At 40.7% G+C, this 16,402-nt stretch overlaps 1 protein-coding gene across 4 annotated transcripts in view; it reads left to right on the top strand.

Moving 5' to 3' along the window:
* mast1a (microtubule associated serine/threonine kinase 1a) overlaps positions 1-16,402 on the top strand; it is a 77,316-nt gene that overhangs the window by 52,433 nt on the left and 8,481 nt on the right. For all 4 annotated transcript variants that reach the window (XM_067579158.1, XM_067579168.1, XM_067579175.1 and 1 more), the window contains 13 exons: positions 837-969; positions 3,206-3,273; positions 3,415-3,491; positions 5,158-5,366; positions 6,672-6,810; positions 7,277-7,409; positions 8,649-8,814; positions 9,224-9,325; positions 10,437-10,559; positions 10,762-10,871; positions 13,858-14,021; positions 15,646-15,890; positions 16,111-16,368. In XM_067579158.1, coding sequence (XP_067435259.1) covers positions 837-969; positions 3,206-3,273; positions 3,415-3,491; positions 5,158-5,366; positions 6,672-6,810; positions 7,277-7,409; positions 8,649-8,814; positions 9,224-9,325; positions 10,437-10,559; positions 10,762-10,871; positions 13,858-14,021; positions 15,646-15,890; positions 16,111-16,368 — 1,927 coding nt within the window. The remainder of the gene's footprint in view (positions 1-836; positions 970-3,205; positions 3,274-3,414; positions 3,492-5,157; positions 5,367-6,671; positions 6,811-7,276; positions 7,410-8,648; positions 8,815-9,223; positions 9,326-10,436; positions 10,560-10,761; positions 10,872-13,857; positions 14,022-15,645; positions 15,891-16,110; positions 16,369-16,402) is intronic.

Raw genomic sequence — 16,402 nt, forward strand, 5'->3', positions numbered from 1 at the left:
TTTGCTTGAAGACAATGAATTGGCAGTATCTTTGATACTCAATCAATAGCTTATTTTTTGCCAAATATTGAGTCAAATCCTAGATGTGAATATTTCATGTGTTTTCTGTCTCTTTTTTACAATTTTTCAACATGTTTTAGATAAACGATAAATCAAATCAACAGTGAGAAAATAACTGGATGATTAAAAATTAATAATAATTAGTTGCAGCCCTAATACAGAATATGAATGAGTCCTGCTTGTCTGAAAAATATTGAACCATTTTAGGGCTTTATTTTCCTCAATATGCATATATGTGACCCATATGATTATACTGTCATTATCGTTGTCATAATATCATGATGTTCACCTGTCATCAGTTACCTGTGAGAACCAGTCTTTACCAGCAGTGTGACATCATTCAAACTGCCGGATATAATTTAGTCTCTTTTCTTTAAGAAGATATTTAAGAAGGGACAAATGTTTCTTTTTGTAATCCAACACATCAAACACTTCAATGGTAGTAAGTGTGGACATGGTTTTGTTGCTGGTCTTCAGACCTAAAGGTGTTAAATCTCTGATTATGTGGACTTGAGCACTGAAATAAAATGATTTAATACGTTCAGAGTTAAATAATCCACAATAATTTTGCTGTGCTACATAATTTGTTCACCAGATTTCAATCTATTACTTTAGCTCTGATTGATGAAGTTTCTTTTTTCCCTCCTGAATGTTGTCTGCTGTAAATTCTCTGAGTAATTTTATCTGATGCCAGATATTCAGATACTCAGACATGTCAGCCTCAGCTTTAAGGTGCGTTTATATTGGCACATCAATCTTTTTTCCTCCAATAACAGGAGTTCAACCCTGAAGAGTTCTACCATCTCTTGGAGGCAGCAGAGGACCACGCCAAGGAGGGACAACTGATGAAGGCAGACATCCCTCGATACATCATCAGCCAGTTGGGGCTGACCAGAGACCCACTGGAGGGTAAGTGAGAGAGAAAAAGAAAGAAAATAACTATTCTGGGATTCATTGTACATGTGCAGCCTGTTCTTGTGCTGAATTCACATAAATCACAGACAAAAACAAGAGATTTTGACACTTCCAAGATGAATGGACGGATACCACTCTCATATCTGTGCATTCAGTACGGAGATAGAGCCAGCAGGCGATTAGCCTAGCTTAGCAAAAACATTGGAATCAGGGGGAAAAAGCTAGCCTGGCTCTCTCAATTCAGAAATTTGAGTTAAAAATACACCTACCAGCATCTCCCGCTTAATTAACAAGCTGTAAATCGTTTGTTTAAGCTGAACACAAATAGTAATATACAAATACCCATTTGTGTTTTTAGGGGGATTATTTACTGGAAATATTCCTCCACGATCAACAGTTTATCCATCCGTCTATGCTGCATCTCTAGCTACACTGCAGGTTGCCAGATATGGTTGGTGAGCACAGGTTTTAGTACAAGTATTTATTGTTAGTATAATAAGTAAGTATTAGTATACTAAAACCACACACAGCATCAGTATTAAAAGTGTAACTAACGATGCTAACCATTTTTATTCACCACACTAGCAGCATTGCTCTCAGGATGACAATGTAAGGTTAGCATGCTAACACTGCTAACACAAACCAGAATGGTGAACATTGTAAACATTATACCTGCTAAATATCAGCATGTTAACATTGTCATTGTGAGCATGTTAGCATGCTGACATTAGCATCTAGTTCGATGCACTGCTGTACCTAAGTATAGCCTTACTGAGCCACTAGCGTGGCTGTAGACTCTCTCGCCTTGTTTTGGCAAACAACACCAGGGTGCAGTGACTTCCCAGAGTCTTGTCATCACAGTGCGGTTGCCAGGAAACCAGCAGAGATGCGGCACAGAAGTGCTGATCAGATGGATAATCGACTTTGTGCCAAGAAATAGTTACAACCACAACTTGTCATTTTTACACCATTGTTTGTACAGATTAAACAAACCAGATGCAGTGTTTATCAGAGAGCCTCAGAGGTGCTGATAGGCAGGTTTTTTAAGTTTGGCAGGAGCCAGGCTGTTTCCCCTTTCTTCTAGTCTTTATCCTTAGCTAAGCAAACCACCTCCTATCCCCAGCTCCGTAATTAACTCTGACATGAGAGTGATATTGATCTTCTCATCCAACTCTTGGGAAGAAACTAAATAACCGAACTTCCCAAAATGTCAAACTATTCCTTTCAGCTGCTCCTATCAGCTGTTTTGGATGTCAAGGATGAGATATTTATTGACATGTAGAGTCTGAACAGGCTGTATCATTTGCTGGCTGGTTGTGCAGCAGCACCGCCGTCTTTCATTAATCATCACGGCACAAAATCGGCTCCCAGACTCGCCGTTCTAATTCACATCTGCTCTGCTCGTCCCGTTCTAATCCATCATGAGCTGTTCATTAGCTGATGGGTTAAATGGCCCGGAATGACTCTTCACAATAAACCGCAGCAGATTTCTATCTGAATTCATGAGAAATATGAGCCTGTTAGATCTTTCTCAGTTAATCTCTGCTAACAGTGAGCCACTTGATATCTTGATCTTGCACTTTCTTTTTTGCACCTACATTATTATGCACAGACACCCATGCACACCCACGCAGCCGCTTGCACGTCCACGCGTTAACTTTCTCATTAATTTTCTTGGATCCCCATAGAGACTGTTGACAAGATCAGTTGTTGGCAGCGTCAAACAGAAACTGACAGAATATATGATTCTCGGCTGAGTCACTTTCATTTTACATGAAGTTAATATCTACAGAGCAGCTTTGTAAACCTTTACAGAGTTAATCATCATTCAATTATTTCACTGCTTCAACAAAACACTACTATAATCAGTGTATTCTAGCAGCTGTCACATACAGTACAAGAGGCAGAGAACAGTGAAAATTTGCTGCCAGAGCTGCTGGAGGTGGGAGGATGTACAAAGTGAGGGGGAGGAAGAGGAGAGCTGAAGGAGACAAGAAAAATTAATAGGAAGGAGATATTTTAATTTTTGTGTTTTTGTCTGTGTGATGTGATGCGTTTGGACCTTCAGCTGTTTTGAAACTTGAATAGCTGTTTTGTCAAAGATGTCTGAGCAGCTGCAAATTTTCTATCTGCTCACAGCAGTGTGGGAGGCCTGGTGTTATAGCATGAAAAAATGTTTCTTTTCATTTTGACATGAGGTTTGCTCGTTAAATAAAATGTTTCTCACCAGAAATCGTGAGCCTCGACAGCTACGACAGCGAGGGTCCACACACACCGGAGACCGATGACTCAGCAGAGGTGAAGAGCGAACAAACACACACTCACACAGACAGACCTGTGTTTATATGCATTCACACACAATACACACAATATGGAATCATTAGAACATTTGAGAATAAGTGGTTTATTCTATGGGGAAAATGTTGGGTTTGTCACCAGGGAAAAGGAAGAGCCATCAAGCCACCGAGTGAAGAAGACTTTCAGAGCATCAAATTGATCAGCAATGGAGCGTACGGGTAAGCAGTCGACTGAAACCTGTGCAACAAAAAGACAACAGAAGCACTCTGGACTGTTTGAGATGCAGATGCAAAGACAACCAAAGCTACAAAACTATAAAAACACAGTTGCAAACTTGAGGATCCAGTGCAGTTTAATTAAACCAACACTTTCACTCTGCAAACTGGTTCAACCAAGATCAAACTTTCTTTTTTCAACACACAGTGCTTCACCAAGAGTTCATTAAAGGTTCGATAAGAGAGGCAACACAATAGTGGAAACTGGAATAAAACTACAACAAATAATTAGAGTTACATCCACTGCTGAGAACCAGCTGCCTGGAACGTAGGAAACCAACCTAAAAATGATGATATATCACCATGTGGAACATGATCAGTGTTCATGTAAAATATACACAATTTGTGTTGTATTGAATTGGCTAAAATATGGAAAACCACCAATATCCACCCTGGACTACAGTAGACATGCTAAGCTAATGCTATTAGAAATTGTTGTCAAAAGTAAGTAAACTAATTGCAGCTAATGATGAGATGTGTGATGTATCTGGAGCTGCAATGATTAGTCTTTGATTGATTAGTCGATTGACAGAAAATTAATGAGCTATTATTTTGATAATTGTCTTTTTTTAAAATGTTTTTTAGCCAAAATGCCATTTGATGGTTTCAGGCTCTTTTCCCTCCTCTAACACTGTAGTGAATTGAATGTCTTTGAGTTTTGGAGACATTTGATGACGTTATATTTGGCATTTTTCGTAGTTTTTTGATGTTTTACAGACTGAAACGATGAATCGATTAATCAAAAAAACTAATTGTGAGATTATTCGATAATTAAAATAATTGTTAGTTGCAGCTGTAGATGAATCATCTCAATAATAGAAAATGTTGTTTTCTGCCCTTTTTACTGGGAGCACACAGCATATTGTTTCGTAAGGGAAAGTCAGTGAGGTTTTATTTTCTTCTGATTTTTGCACATAAAGTGTAAAGATTGATTTGATGTTTGATATCTACAGTAGAAGTGTCTTGTCATGACATGAAGATAAAAACCAAACCAGCTAACTAACAGACGCTAAAACTCGCATCGCCAGTCCTCGGTGGAGCGAGGAATCATTAAAACACCAACAGTGGAGGATCAGAGAGATTTAAAGGGGACTCGTTTTAAAAAGCATGTCTGACGCGTTCTCAGCGGCTGATCTGTTCAGTCAGTTGACAGAAATGACAAACTTCAAATCTAATCCACAACAAACAAACAAGCAGCAGTGGTTTTAAGACAAGAGGAACATGTCGTCTCCTCTTGGTTTTAATCAGCACATATGCTGGTGCATTTCAAAAGATTTTCACTTTATCTAAAGCTGTCTCTGTTGCACCGGAAAGGAGAGCATTGCATTTTCTGCCCATGAGAAAGATGGCTTGTAATACTAGTAAGACAGTAACAGATAGTTCTGAGGTAAGATTCAAGATTCAAGTTCAAAAACACCACAAAGGTTATTAGCTTGGGGCTTGACATTCTGTGCCAGAGGTTTTAAATCTTTGTATCCACTCAGCCGTACTCTAATAAATTCATGTCCAAAAAGCAGAAGGAATATCTTTTCTATTTTTTTACCATTGTCTCACTATGCTGTCCTCAATACTTCATCTCTTTATCTCTTCCGTCTCACCCTCTCTCCAGTGCCGTCTACTTGGTGCGCCACAGGGAGACACGTCAGCGTTTTGCCATGAAGAAGATCAACAAGCAGAATCTGATCCTGAGGAATCAGATCCAGCAGGCGTTCGTCGAGAGAGACATCCTCACCTTCGCAGAGAACCCCTTCGTCGTCTCCATGTTCTGCTCCTTTGAAACACGCAGACACTTGTGCATGGTCATGGAATACGTCGAAGGTGAGGTTCGGTTTTACTGACACGCTACTGGCAGACTTTTATTACGAGATAAGATTATGATTCATCAGGCCACTCTGAACGGGTGAGTCGGCCTCTTCCTGTTCTGTTCGTCCTTCCTTTTTCTGTGTCAGGTGTTTGAAGAAGATGTTAGATCAGATTTCTGTATCTGGTTTGTAAAATAACAACACTTTCCAGCCTTTCCTCCCTGGCTCCTATTTCCTGACCTAGCACTTCACTAGTCTGGTGTCTTTGACCTTTCTAGTCTTTACTGCTTTTTGCTTGTAGCGATCGTGACCTTGAATCTTTTTCACTTCATTCATTTCATCCCGGATAAAAGTGTCAGCTTAATGCCCGACAAGTGGCGGTATTGTTTGCCCTGCCCTTGTTAGCCCTCATTCCCAAAACATATGACAGTATCAGGGAAGCCAAAGTAGAATGATGGAGAGAGATTTTCAGAGGGACAAATGAGATTGATCCATGTTGAAACAAGGTCAGTAGATTAACACTTCTGCTCCAGCTCTGCTTATCTTTTCTATGCTGAATTTCCTGGAGGTCAGCGGAGGACAGTGTTGTGGTCCTGGTAGCTGCAGAGGTTCTTATGTTTGCTGCTGGTGCACAAACACACACACACACACACACACACACACACACACACACACACACACTCAGGCAGGAGGGTAGTTGTGAGCAAGTAACTCATGTATGATGACGCTGCCATTATACATGTGGCAGCAAAGGTGGATCACAGAAAAGATAAATAAATAAATAAACATATATATCTCATCTGTACACATATACACTTTAAATATACTGTCATGTCATTTGAATATATTACAGATATATATAATGATGCTGTTCTGCCTCAGTCAAGGATCAGACTTTGGTAATCCTAGTCATGTAAAATCTAGTAAATTTTATTTATATAGCCCAATATCATAAATGACAAGTTTGCCTCAAGGGGCTTTACGATCTATAGAACGTATGACACTCTCAGTCATTAGACCCTCAGTTCAGATAAGAATAAAAACCTTTAATGGGTAAAAAATGAAAGAAACCTCAGGATTAGCAGCAGAGGAGGGATCCTCATCCAGGACAGAACAGATGTCAGATCTATGTGTACAGAATAAACCAAAACAGCAAAATCACAATATGGAAAACCAGGATGACAAAATGATAGAATGTATGAATGAAGTTTGTTTACAATCCATCCTGCAGAATTGTTTTATATTTATGACTAAATCCACTGACTCTTGGATTATCCTGGTGAGATAAATTGAAGGACTTGAGGTGTTACTGTGTTCTCAGGTGGTGACTGCGCCACCTTGTTGAAGAACATCGGGGCTCTGCCAGTAGAGCTGGCGAGGATGTACTTTGCAGAGACTGTTCTCGCCCTGGAGTACCTGCACAACTACGGTATCGTCCACAGAGACCTCAAACCTGACAAGTGAGTGTTTAAAGCTGCACTTATCAATATATTTATTTTTATCAAAAATGGATCAAATGACTGTGTGTAATGTGGAGTATCGGTTCCCTTCAACTCTACAGAGCCTTTTAGTGTCAAGCTCATTGTTTTGGTTGTCTGTGTTTTTCACCACTCTCATTTAACTCAACTTAAACATGTTGGCCTACTTTACCAACAAACAACTTTATAAAGTGATAGTATGTTAGTGTTACATTTACAGCTTGTTCTGCTGCCCCCAAGTGGCCAAAATATGAAGTAACGCTTCGTTGAAATTCCTGTCTGGTGGCAGTAAAATACACTTTATCACTTTAAGGTTTTTCAAGCTGTAAGGCGAGCTGCCATTGATGGGACATTAAATATGAAACAAGCAGGATTTGATTGCCATGTGCCAGAATTTGAAGTTTTTAAGTGTGAAATGTGTAATTGCTTGTTGTCTCTCTTGATATAGTCTGTTGATCACCTCCATGGGCCACATCAAGCTGACAGACTTTGGCTTGTCGAAGATGGGCCTGATGAGCCTCACAACCAACCTGTATGAAGGACACATTGAGAAGGATGCCAGGGAGTTCCTGGATAAGCAGGTAAAGTACCTGTAACCTAGAACCAGAATGTCTGGTAGATTTCTGAGTAGCTCCTCAGCCAGTAAGACATTAATGTCAGTATGTATCATAACATAAAAACAGAAATGCTGACAGATACATTTAATTAGCAGCTGTATAAACGAGGTGTGTGCAATGAAATGCTAAGATAGGATGTAAGGTGGATGCACGACTGGCATTCAGAGCGTCTTTCAGTCTTCTCCAGCCGTGCGTGCCAACCTGCCAAGTCATCCGGCAGGATCATTAATCTCCAAATAAAGACATTGCAACACAATGCTTCCTGTGTAGTCTGAATTAGTGAATCATTAATGCTCGCCATCTCCATCACAATCCCATTTTGCAATTACAGTTATTGTTTGTGCTCTGAATTAAACTAGTCATAATCAGTCAGATTGGCCCGTGTGTCCTCCAGCCCTTCTGGCATCTGTTTGTCTGCCAGTAATCAACTCACATCTGTGGATGAGACAGACCAGGGGCTTTGCTCTTCGTGTTTCGAGTGCAGATTCTGATTAGGGGAGTATTTCCCATTCAGTCAATAATGATGTCTGTTGTGTAAGACAGCGTGTGCAGCCACTCGCACATTAACACACACTGACACAAATGCATACATTTCATATTCGCTTTCAAAGTCCCTGAACAGTATATCATTACTGAGCAGCACATATATCAGATATATATAGAAATGTAAATCCGATCAGGAGAATAAAACCTTGAACGTGTCATCAGTGTGGAAAATGTCAGACAGACAGAGCAGAGAAGCTAAATTGATGTTTTCCATCTTACTGCTGTTAGTATTAAAGAGTCAGTTTGTCCACATCATTTATGGAAATCCCATCCGCCACAAAAGCAATTTAACCATGCAAATAATTTCAGCTATATTTGCTGAGACTATCATTTGAAAAGCTCAGCAGTTATGTCTCTTTCAAGAGACGTCTTAGTCATTAGTTATAGGTTAGACCACTTGTTATTTTATATAATCTGTACATTGTGCATTTCTGTTACATATGGCATTTTTAATGCTTTGAGCATCTCAAACTACTTGCATGGCTCGATACCACCAGAGTTAAATAGGAAACTAGGTCTTTTGTAATTTGAATAGAGTGACTCTGTAAAGAATATTTTTATTTAGGGCGTTTCTAAAGCATCTTTAACCCATCCTTTTGTTCCCTCTCTCTTTCTTTCTTTGTCCTTTCTCTCTTCCTCCTTCTCTCCGTCACTCAGGTGTGTGGTACTCCTGAGTACATCGCTCCAGAGGTGATTCTCCGTCAGGGTTACGGCAAGCCGGTGGATTGGTGGGCCATGGGAATCATCCTCTACGAGTTCCTGGTGGGCTGTGTGCCTTTCTTTGGAGACACTCCTGAGGAACTGTTCGGACAGGTCATTACAGGTGAGAAAAACAGCTTTAAACATACAATACTTCTGTCTTTCTCAGAATACAAACCACACATTTATAGCTATTAAAAGCAAACTTTAAAAGCTGTACTGTATGTTTTCATTCAAGTAGTTTTCAGGGTTTTTATGTTTCTTAATCTTGGATTAAATTGATAAAAGATTGAGTGTTGCTGTGATAAGATTCAAGCAGAGTTTTGAAGTCTAAAGATTTCGAACACTGCTCTAGATAGTGAAACTTTTGGTCATGTTTAATACTGTATTTCTTTTTTTCTCTGGGTGAAAATGCAGGTATTACGGGTAATTTTACAGCCAATGATCTGTCATCTTCAGAAGTACCTCAAAATGACAGCGTTTCTCTTCTTTGTCACTCTGACCCTTTGCTATCTCTGCATTGTCTCTATCAGATGATATAGTTTGGCCAGATGGTGATGAAGCCTTACCTGCAGACGCCCAGGCTCTCATCTCCGCCCTGCTGCAGACCAACCCTCTTGTGAGGTTGGGCACAGGTACTAACCATCACTTATCATCAGACCTGCCAGCTTTAGCAATTTTTCAGCAAGATTGAAAATGCAAAGTAGCAAAAATAAAAAAAATAGTTAATAGACATTTTGGGAAATTTGCTTGTTTGCTTGTTTTTTACCAAGAGTTGAGAGGATCGTTAGCCAGCAGCTGGTTAGCTTAGCTTAGCTAATTACAAAAACTAGACACAGTGAAACAGCTAGCCTGGCTCTCTGCCTCCAGCACCTCTAAAGCTCAGTAATTAACTTGTTACTGTATTTCTTATTTCTGTAATCTGTACAAAAACTGTTTTAAATGGTGTATGTGTCCGACTGTTTACCCCCCGTTTCCAGTGTTTGTGCAAAGGTAAACATCTCCTGGTTGCAGCTTAATTTTTAACTGACAAATATAAGAGAGTTATCGATCTTCACGTCTAACTCTAAAGCAAATACGCATATTTCCCAAAATCATGAACTATTCCTTTAATGAAAGCTTTTCCAAAAAGTATGTATGTTGTAAAACTGACAATTATGTGACGATATATAAAATCAACTCTGCATTCCACGAACACAATATTTGCTTTTCTTTATTTTGAAACCGGCAGTAAGTAATTTTGTGGCCACTGGGGGGCAGCAGAAACAATTTGTGATCACAACACTGTCATATGATTATCTTTCATGATGATATGTTTGAATTGTTAGCAAACGTTCTCCAGTTACTTTGGAGACGTGTTTCAGGCCATTTGATGAATTTAAGTCCAATATTCACTCTACTTTAGCTGTTTTTGTTCTCTACCAACCCTGAAGGAAATATGTGTCTGTGTCTTCAGCTGTTTAATGCTCCACTATGTTCACCAGCTAGTTGCTGACTGTGTCAGTTTGCCGTTTGGTGCTCAGTAGGTAGTGTACAGCGGGTTTTTAGAACTTTTTCTGCTGTAAAGCTCTGTGAAGAAGAGGCGAGGTGCAGAGTCTCTGTAGGTTCATCACCTCTCACATTACTTATTGTCATCTGATACATTGTTATTATGATAAAACATTGATTTTACCTGTTTTAAACATACTGCGTGTCCATATTTTGCTGAAGGCTCACAGGTCATGTTGTTTGTACCCCTGCCACTAGGTGGAGCATTTGAGGTGAAACAGCACTCGTTCTTCACGGAGCTGGACTGGAACAGTTTGCTGAGACAGAAGGCGGAGTTCATCCCTCACCTGGAGTCGGAGGAGGACACCAGCTACTTTGATAGTATGTGTGTCTGGATTTATGTGTCTGTAAAGCTCAGCAGTTACATCAATATTAGGTTTCGTCGAGCGCACAGTCATCCTGTGACAGTCAGAAAAGCACGTTTTATGTTATACTGACAGCTCATATATTTTATCCCCCCCTCCCCTCTCTCTCTCTCTCTCTCTCTCTCTCTCTCTCACTCTCTCACTCCCTCCTCTGCCAGCTCGCTCGGATCGTTATCACCACATCAATACGTACGATGAGGATGACACCAATGACGATGAGCCGGTGGAGATCAGACAGTTCTCCTCCTGTTCTCCTCGATTCAGCAAGGTCTGACTTTGTCTCTCTGATGCCCTCTCCTCTTTCTTCTCTCTCTCTTTCTCTCTCTGTCACTTCACTCTGACGTCTCTTTTTTTTTTTTCTTTCTTGTTCTCCATCTCACTCTGTCAACCTGTCAGCCTGTTATAGTTTGTTACACAGACACTCGCTCGGCACTTTGGATTCTTTCGCAGCATCAGATGAGGAAGGAGGAGATAAAATGAGGTCATATCATATAGAGAGCAACACCTGGAGGCTGGACGCAGGTCTCATGCCTGAGATGCAGAAAGTCGAACTGCTTGTTGTAACTGTTACACCACTCCTTCTTATCCCTCTCGTCTGCCTGTATATCTTTAATATCAGCGTCTCTACCTGTCTGCAGATGTGCGTTTCATAACCTCAACGATTTTTCATTTTCATCTTTCATGCCAGCTCTCCTGATCTGTGTCTCTCTCTTCCTCAGTGTGTTCCTTCTGTCACACTTTCCCTCTCGCGTGGGATTTTCTCACCTCATGGTATTTCTCTCTCTCTCTCTCTCTCTCTCTCTCTCTGGCTCTGTCTTTCCATCTGCCTTCCCTCTGTCTTTCACCCAGTCCGTCCTCGTCGTGAAGGAGCTCTTCAGTAAATCAAAAGCACCTCATTAAGGGGCCGATTTCAATTATATCTGAGATTATTTGAAGTTATGTTTGAGGGCTGTGGAGAGGCCTTAGCGGAGCGACGCAGGTGAACAAAGAGCTCTGCTGAACACACATGCAAACACACATATGGATATTGTTTGAATTATCAATGTAGAGCTGCAATGATTAGTTGACTAATCGATTAGTCAATCATAGAAAATAAATCAGCAGCTATTTTGATATTCAATTAATTGAATATTAACTAAGCAAAACATTGCTGGTTTTAGCAGCTTCAATATGAGGATTTGCTGCTTTTCTCTTATTCATATACTGTAAAATCAATGTTGTGGTTCCTGTCAGACAAAACAAGACGATGATTAAGTCTTTTTGGACTTTGGGAGCTTGTAACGGGCATTGTTCACTATTTTATACGACCTCTGACATTTTATAGACCAAACAATTAATTAATAATTCAAGAACATAATCAGCAGATGAATTGATTATGTAAATACAGTATTCCTTAGATGCAGCCTTATATAATCCAAGGGATAAGATGTTAGTGATTATTTGCAGGTAACATCACATTTTATTTAACCAGGAAAACCTCATTGAGATTAAAAATGTCTTTTTCAAGAGTGTTCTGGCAGCAACATAAACACAAGTACAGACAAACAACATAAAACACAAAAGTACGTCTCAAAGATTGACATCAGTAAACTATATTTTATGCTCCAAAGTTCATGTTCAGGCTCAATGTGTATTTGGCTTGTAATGGTGATGGTAATTGTAAAGGACACTTCTCTGAATTGAACATGAATACTTGTCATTCTTTCTTCTTCTCTTGCTGTAGTTAGTATTTGTCTGTGACTTCCTGTTAAGACGTAGTGATGCTTGTTCACAGCAGGTGATGATTAGTTAGTTTGCAGTGTTAAAATATAGAATCAGAGTCATTAAACAAAGATGAAATTGGATGATAAAAAGCATAACAGGTGATTAAAAATTACTCATCTGTGCAGGTGAGATAAGAAAACCCCCGAAGGGCTCCCAACAAACAATCACACTTCAAAACAAACAGATGTCCCATGAATAATCATCCAGAGATTTTACTGTGTGACACTTTATATTCTGATTCTTCTAGTTCTGGCTCTTCAAATCGTTTTTGGTTTTCCTCCCAAGAAAAACGCTGCTACTTGTTACCATGGTGCACCGCTGAATGTTCTTTAAGCTTCCTTTAACATGGCTCTTCTTGTTGTCCTCCCCCACACTGCTCAGCTCTCCTCTGTTACTCTGCACATAATTAGACGGACTAACTGTGTGCATGTCTTCTCGCTCACGTCCATGCTCACATGGTGAAACACACAAGCTTTTTTTCTATATGTTTTGGCATCCATTAAGCCACACACATGATGCTGGGGGTCAGTTTATTATCCTGTGAATGCACAAAGAGGCTGAAGATACTGTATTTAAGTATTTAAGATTTATTTAAGATTATGCACTTACATTGTTAACCGACATATGAGGACAAGAGATCTGACAGTGTTTTTGGTGCTTTTTATTCAGCCATTCTGCTTTATGAGACTGTAAACAGAGACATGAAGGATAAAGACGTAAACAACCACCTTGAAAGGAGACACACATCTTAATTCTACCCCCGAGGGATTCACAACATGGTCACTGGTTCCCATTACGTTTCTAAGAAAAGTGTGATTTTTCGGGTCCTTAATTGGATTTTGGTTTGCACAGAGGAATCAAACAGGAAGTAGTGTGTCATTAAAGAAACTGGTCCCACCCATGTGACCCCCGTCCAAGTCAGACTCCAGATAACACCAGTAGTACATCATGAGGATAAATGTGTAAAATACAGTTTTGTATTACACTGTTTTCTGGAGTTGGTGTCCTAGAAAATGCATTTACAATCAGTGTTTGATAAAATCCAAATATTAAACACCAGCACCAATCAATATGATTTAATCTTGTGATAAGTCGTCATAGACGACGTGGGCTGTAAAAGCCAGTTTGGATATTGGTATTTTTAGATTGAAGCTGCCAGTAGCCAATATATTGTGCCAATATTAATTTGATTTTGAAGCCAAAATTGTAAAAACACACAGATTCAGAATGTTTCACTTGACAGGATGTAAGTCGTTCAGTCAGATTATTGGACCAGTGGTCACAAACTCTTCCTCCTCCTCGAGGAAGAGTTTCATCGTATATTTTAAACACAGATGCAACTGTCTGGTAGTACAGAACAAAATATACACTGTATATAATAACAATAAATATATAAATAAATAGATAGTTAAGAACTGATAGAAAGCTCCTGAGCTGTTAAAATCTAATACCAGACCAGGTGATCTTGATCCGCCGGTGTCCCCCTGCAGGTGTACAGCAGCATGGAACATCTTTCTCAGCTGGAGCAGAAAGCTACTTCCTCCGTGTCCCGTCGGGAGCACAAGGGCCCGCGGGAGGACAAGGTGACCAAGAGAGAGAGCCTGGGCAGCTTCAGCATGAGGGACAAGAGCTGGAGGACCGGATCCCCTGAGATGTGAGTGGTGGTGAAGTACTGAATGTGTGATGGTTCAGAGGCCCAGCCGTGGTTTAGTTATGTATTTGACAGTGAGGTGGGGTGTTCTGGATATTTGCGTAAGCATGGGCTGAAAGTGCTCAGGAGGTGGTTCCCTGAAGGTGTTTTTTCTTTTCTTTCAACAGCCTGGTTGTCACGTATCCCGGCGTGCCTGAATAACCGCTTTCTGTCTGCTTTCTGACACCAAATTTGACACTTGTTGTATAAAAAGAACTTGAGTTCACACTCACTCAGTCGAAAACAGGCAACAGATCCCACCTCTCCAAAGTTTGGAAACTGGGAAAGTCTCACAGAAACCCAATATGTTTGTCTCACTCAAATCCAGTTAAAGGGGACATGTCGTGTTTTTGTGATTCTCTGTTACTGTTTATACTGTTATGATGTTTGATCTCTATGTTAAACATGGTCAAAGTTCCAAAAACTGAGGTGAACGTCTAGAAAAATGCATCTTCAAGTCAAAAGTGAGGAGTTCAGCCTGCTCCCTCTCCTTTACTCTGCTTCCTCCTCATGATGACGTCAGATTGTTCACCTGCTCAAAAATGGCCGTCCAATGGTGCACTTGTTGCTGAGGTTGTTGTTCACGTTGTCCACTCGCATATTTCAGGTCAGATTTGGACTTGAGCGTCTACGGGTGTATATGTGAGGTTGCCATTTCGAGTTAAGAACAAGAAAAAGAAGAAATGAAATTGTACTTCTGCTGTTTGTTTACGAAGCCTCCCAAAGCACAGGAAGTCGACTGAGGAGCAGCTTCTGGAAGCGAGCCAATCAGAACAGAGACAGGAGCTAAAACTGCCTGTTTCAGACAGAGGCTGAACTGAGGGGCTGCATAAAGGGCCAGTAGAAGATAAAATGCATGAAACGTCCCCTTTTAAGTTACAGAAAGGGATAATTATTGGTAGATTTAGGATTATTGAATAAAGTTGTTTCAGTGCTACGTGTACACTCACATGTGAAGTTGTTCCCTTATACTTAATTAGCAGATACAACAGCATCTGTGTGACTCTGATGGTGGTTATTCATGCAGGAGACCTCACATGACAGTACCTCAGGGTTTCAGTTTTTAGCCCACCTAAATGAAATATTTACACTCATCCTGGGATCTCGATTCATGAAACATAAATCTGTTCTGTTGCTACGTCTGTCACACAGCAGCTCAGAGAGACTCCAACCTGCTGGGGCCACATCCCAGTAACACACATGGCTGATGGAGACAGAGTGTACAACAGAAAAAAGATTGCCATTACCCCCCATAACTCTATTTCACCTCAGTCATCAGGAAGCATCTGTCAGGATATTAATCCCTCCACATTCATAAATAAAATCATCCATTCATACACTCTGCATTCATAATGGATTGAAAAATTGGATTATGTGAAGATGGCTCATCATGTATTACCTCACAGATTGGATTTTCCCTTTTCAATAACAAGTAGGAATTATCTGTATCATCTCTCCAGCTATGATTCCTTTTTCGACTACAACTCATTACAGATTTAATTAAAGAAATAACTGAAGAAAAAGATCATTTTATCACCTCATCTGACTCTATTACTGCATGTATTCTTACTGTGTGTGTTCCTGGCAGGAAGCGGCTGTCTTGTTCAGAGTCTCTCTACATGGAGGGAGATGCAAGCCCTCCTCTTGGTGCTCGGCGACGCTTCTCCGCCCTGATGGACACGCATCGTTTTGCCTCGCCCCTGGAGGGTGAGCCTGACTTCCTGTCCCGCCAGGCCCCCATCAAGGTCCGTGGAACCTCACTGGATGGGGGACACGTTACCTCACCAAGTCTTCTGGAGCAGAGGAACAGTTTGAAAGAGATCAACGGAGCAGGTGTGTGAGGGTCAAACGTCTCGGAGGTTATGTTATGAGGATAGTGAGGAAGGAGGAGACACAGGAAGTGATAAAGAATAAAGCAGACTGTATACCTTATTAGACCGCCACTGCTGAGTCAGTGGGCAGCAGGACATTTCCTGACATTGCCATTTTCACCTGTAAATGCTATTTTAAACTTAAATAACTGTAATTTTCTCATGGCTCTACATCCTCAAAGACAAGTCCCCTAGACAAGGAGAGACAGCGGGAGTCACCACGGCCATCACCACATTATCTCCGGGTCCTGCAGCAGCCGGTCGGGACGTGATGACTCCTCTGTACGATCCTCTGGGGCCCCGGGCCACCAATGACCTGGTCCTCCGCAGGGCTCGCCACCAGCAATTGTCTGGTGATGGAGAGAAACGAAACTCCAGACCTGGCAACAAGGTCATCAAGTCAGCCTCCGCCACAGCCCTGTCTGTCATCATACCATCAGGTGAGGAAAGAATAGAACGAAATCCTTTAAAAAA

The sequence above is a fragment of the Thunnus thynnus genome, chromosome 3 (assembly GCF_963924715.1).
Source record: "Thunnus thynnus chromosome 3, fThuThy2.1, whole genome shotgun sequence".
Lineage (NCBI taxonomy): Eukaryota > Metazoa > Chordata > Actinopteri > Scombriformes > Scombridae > Thunnus > Thunnus thynnus.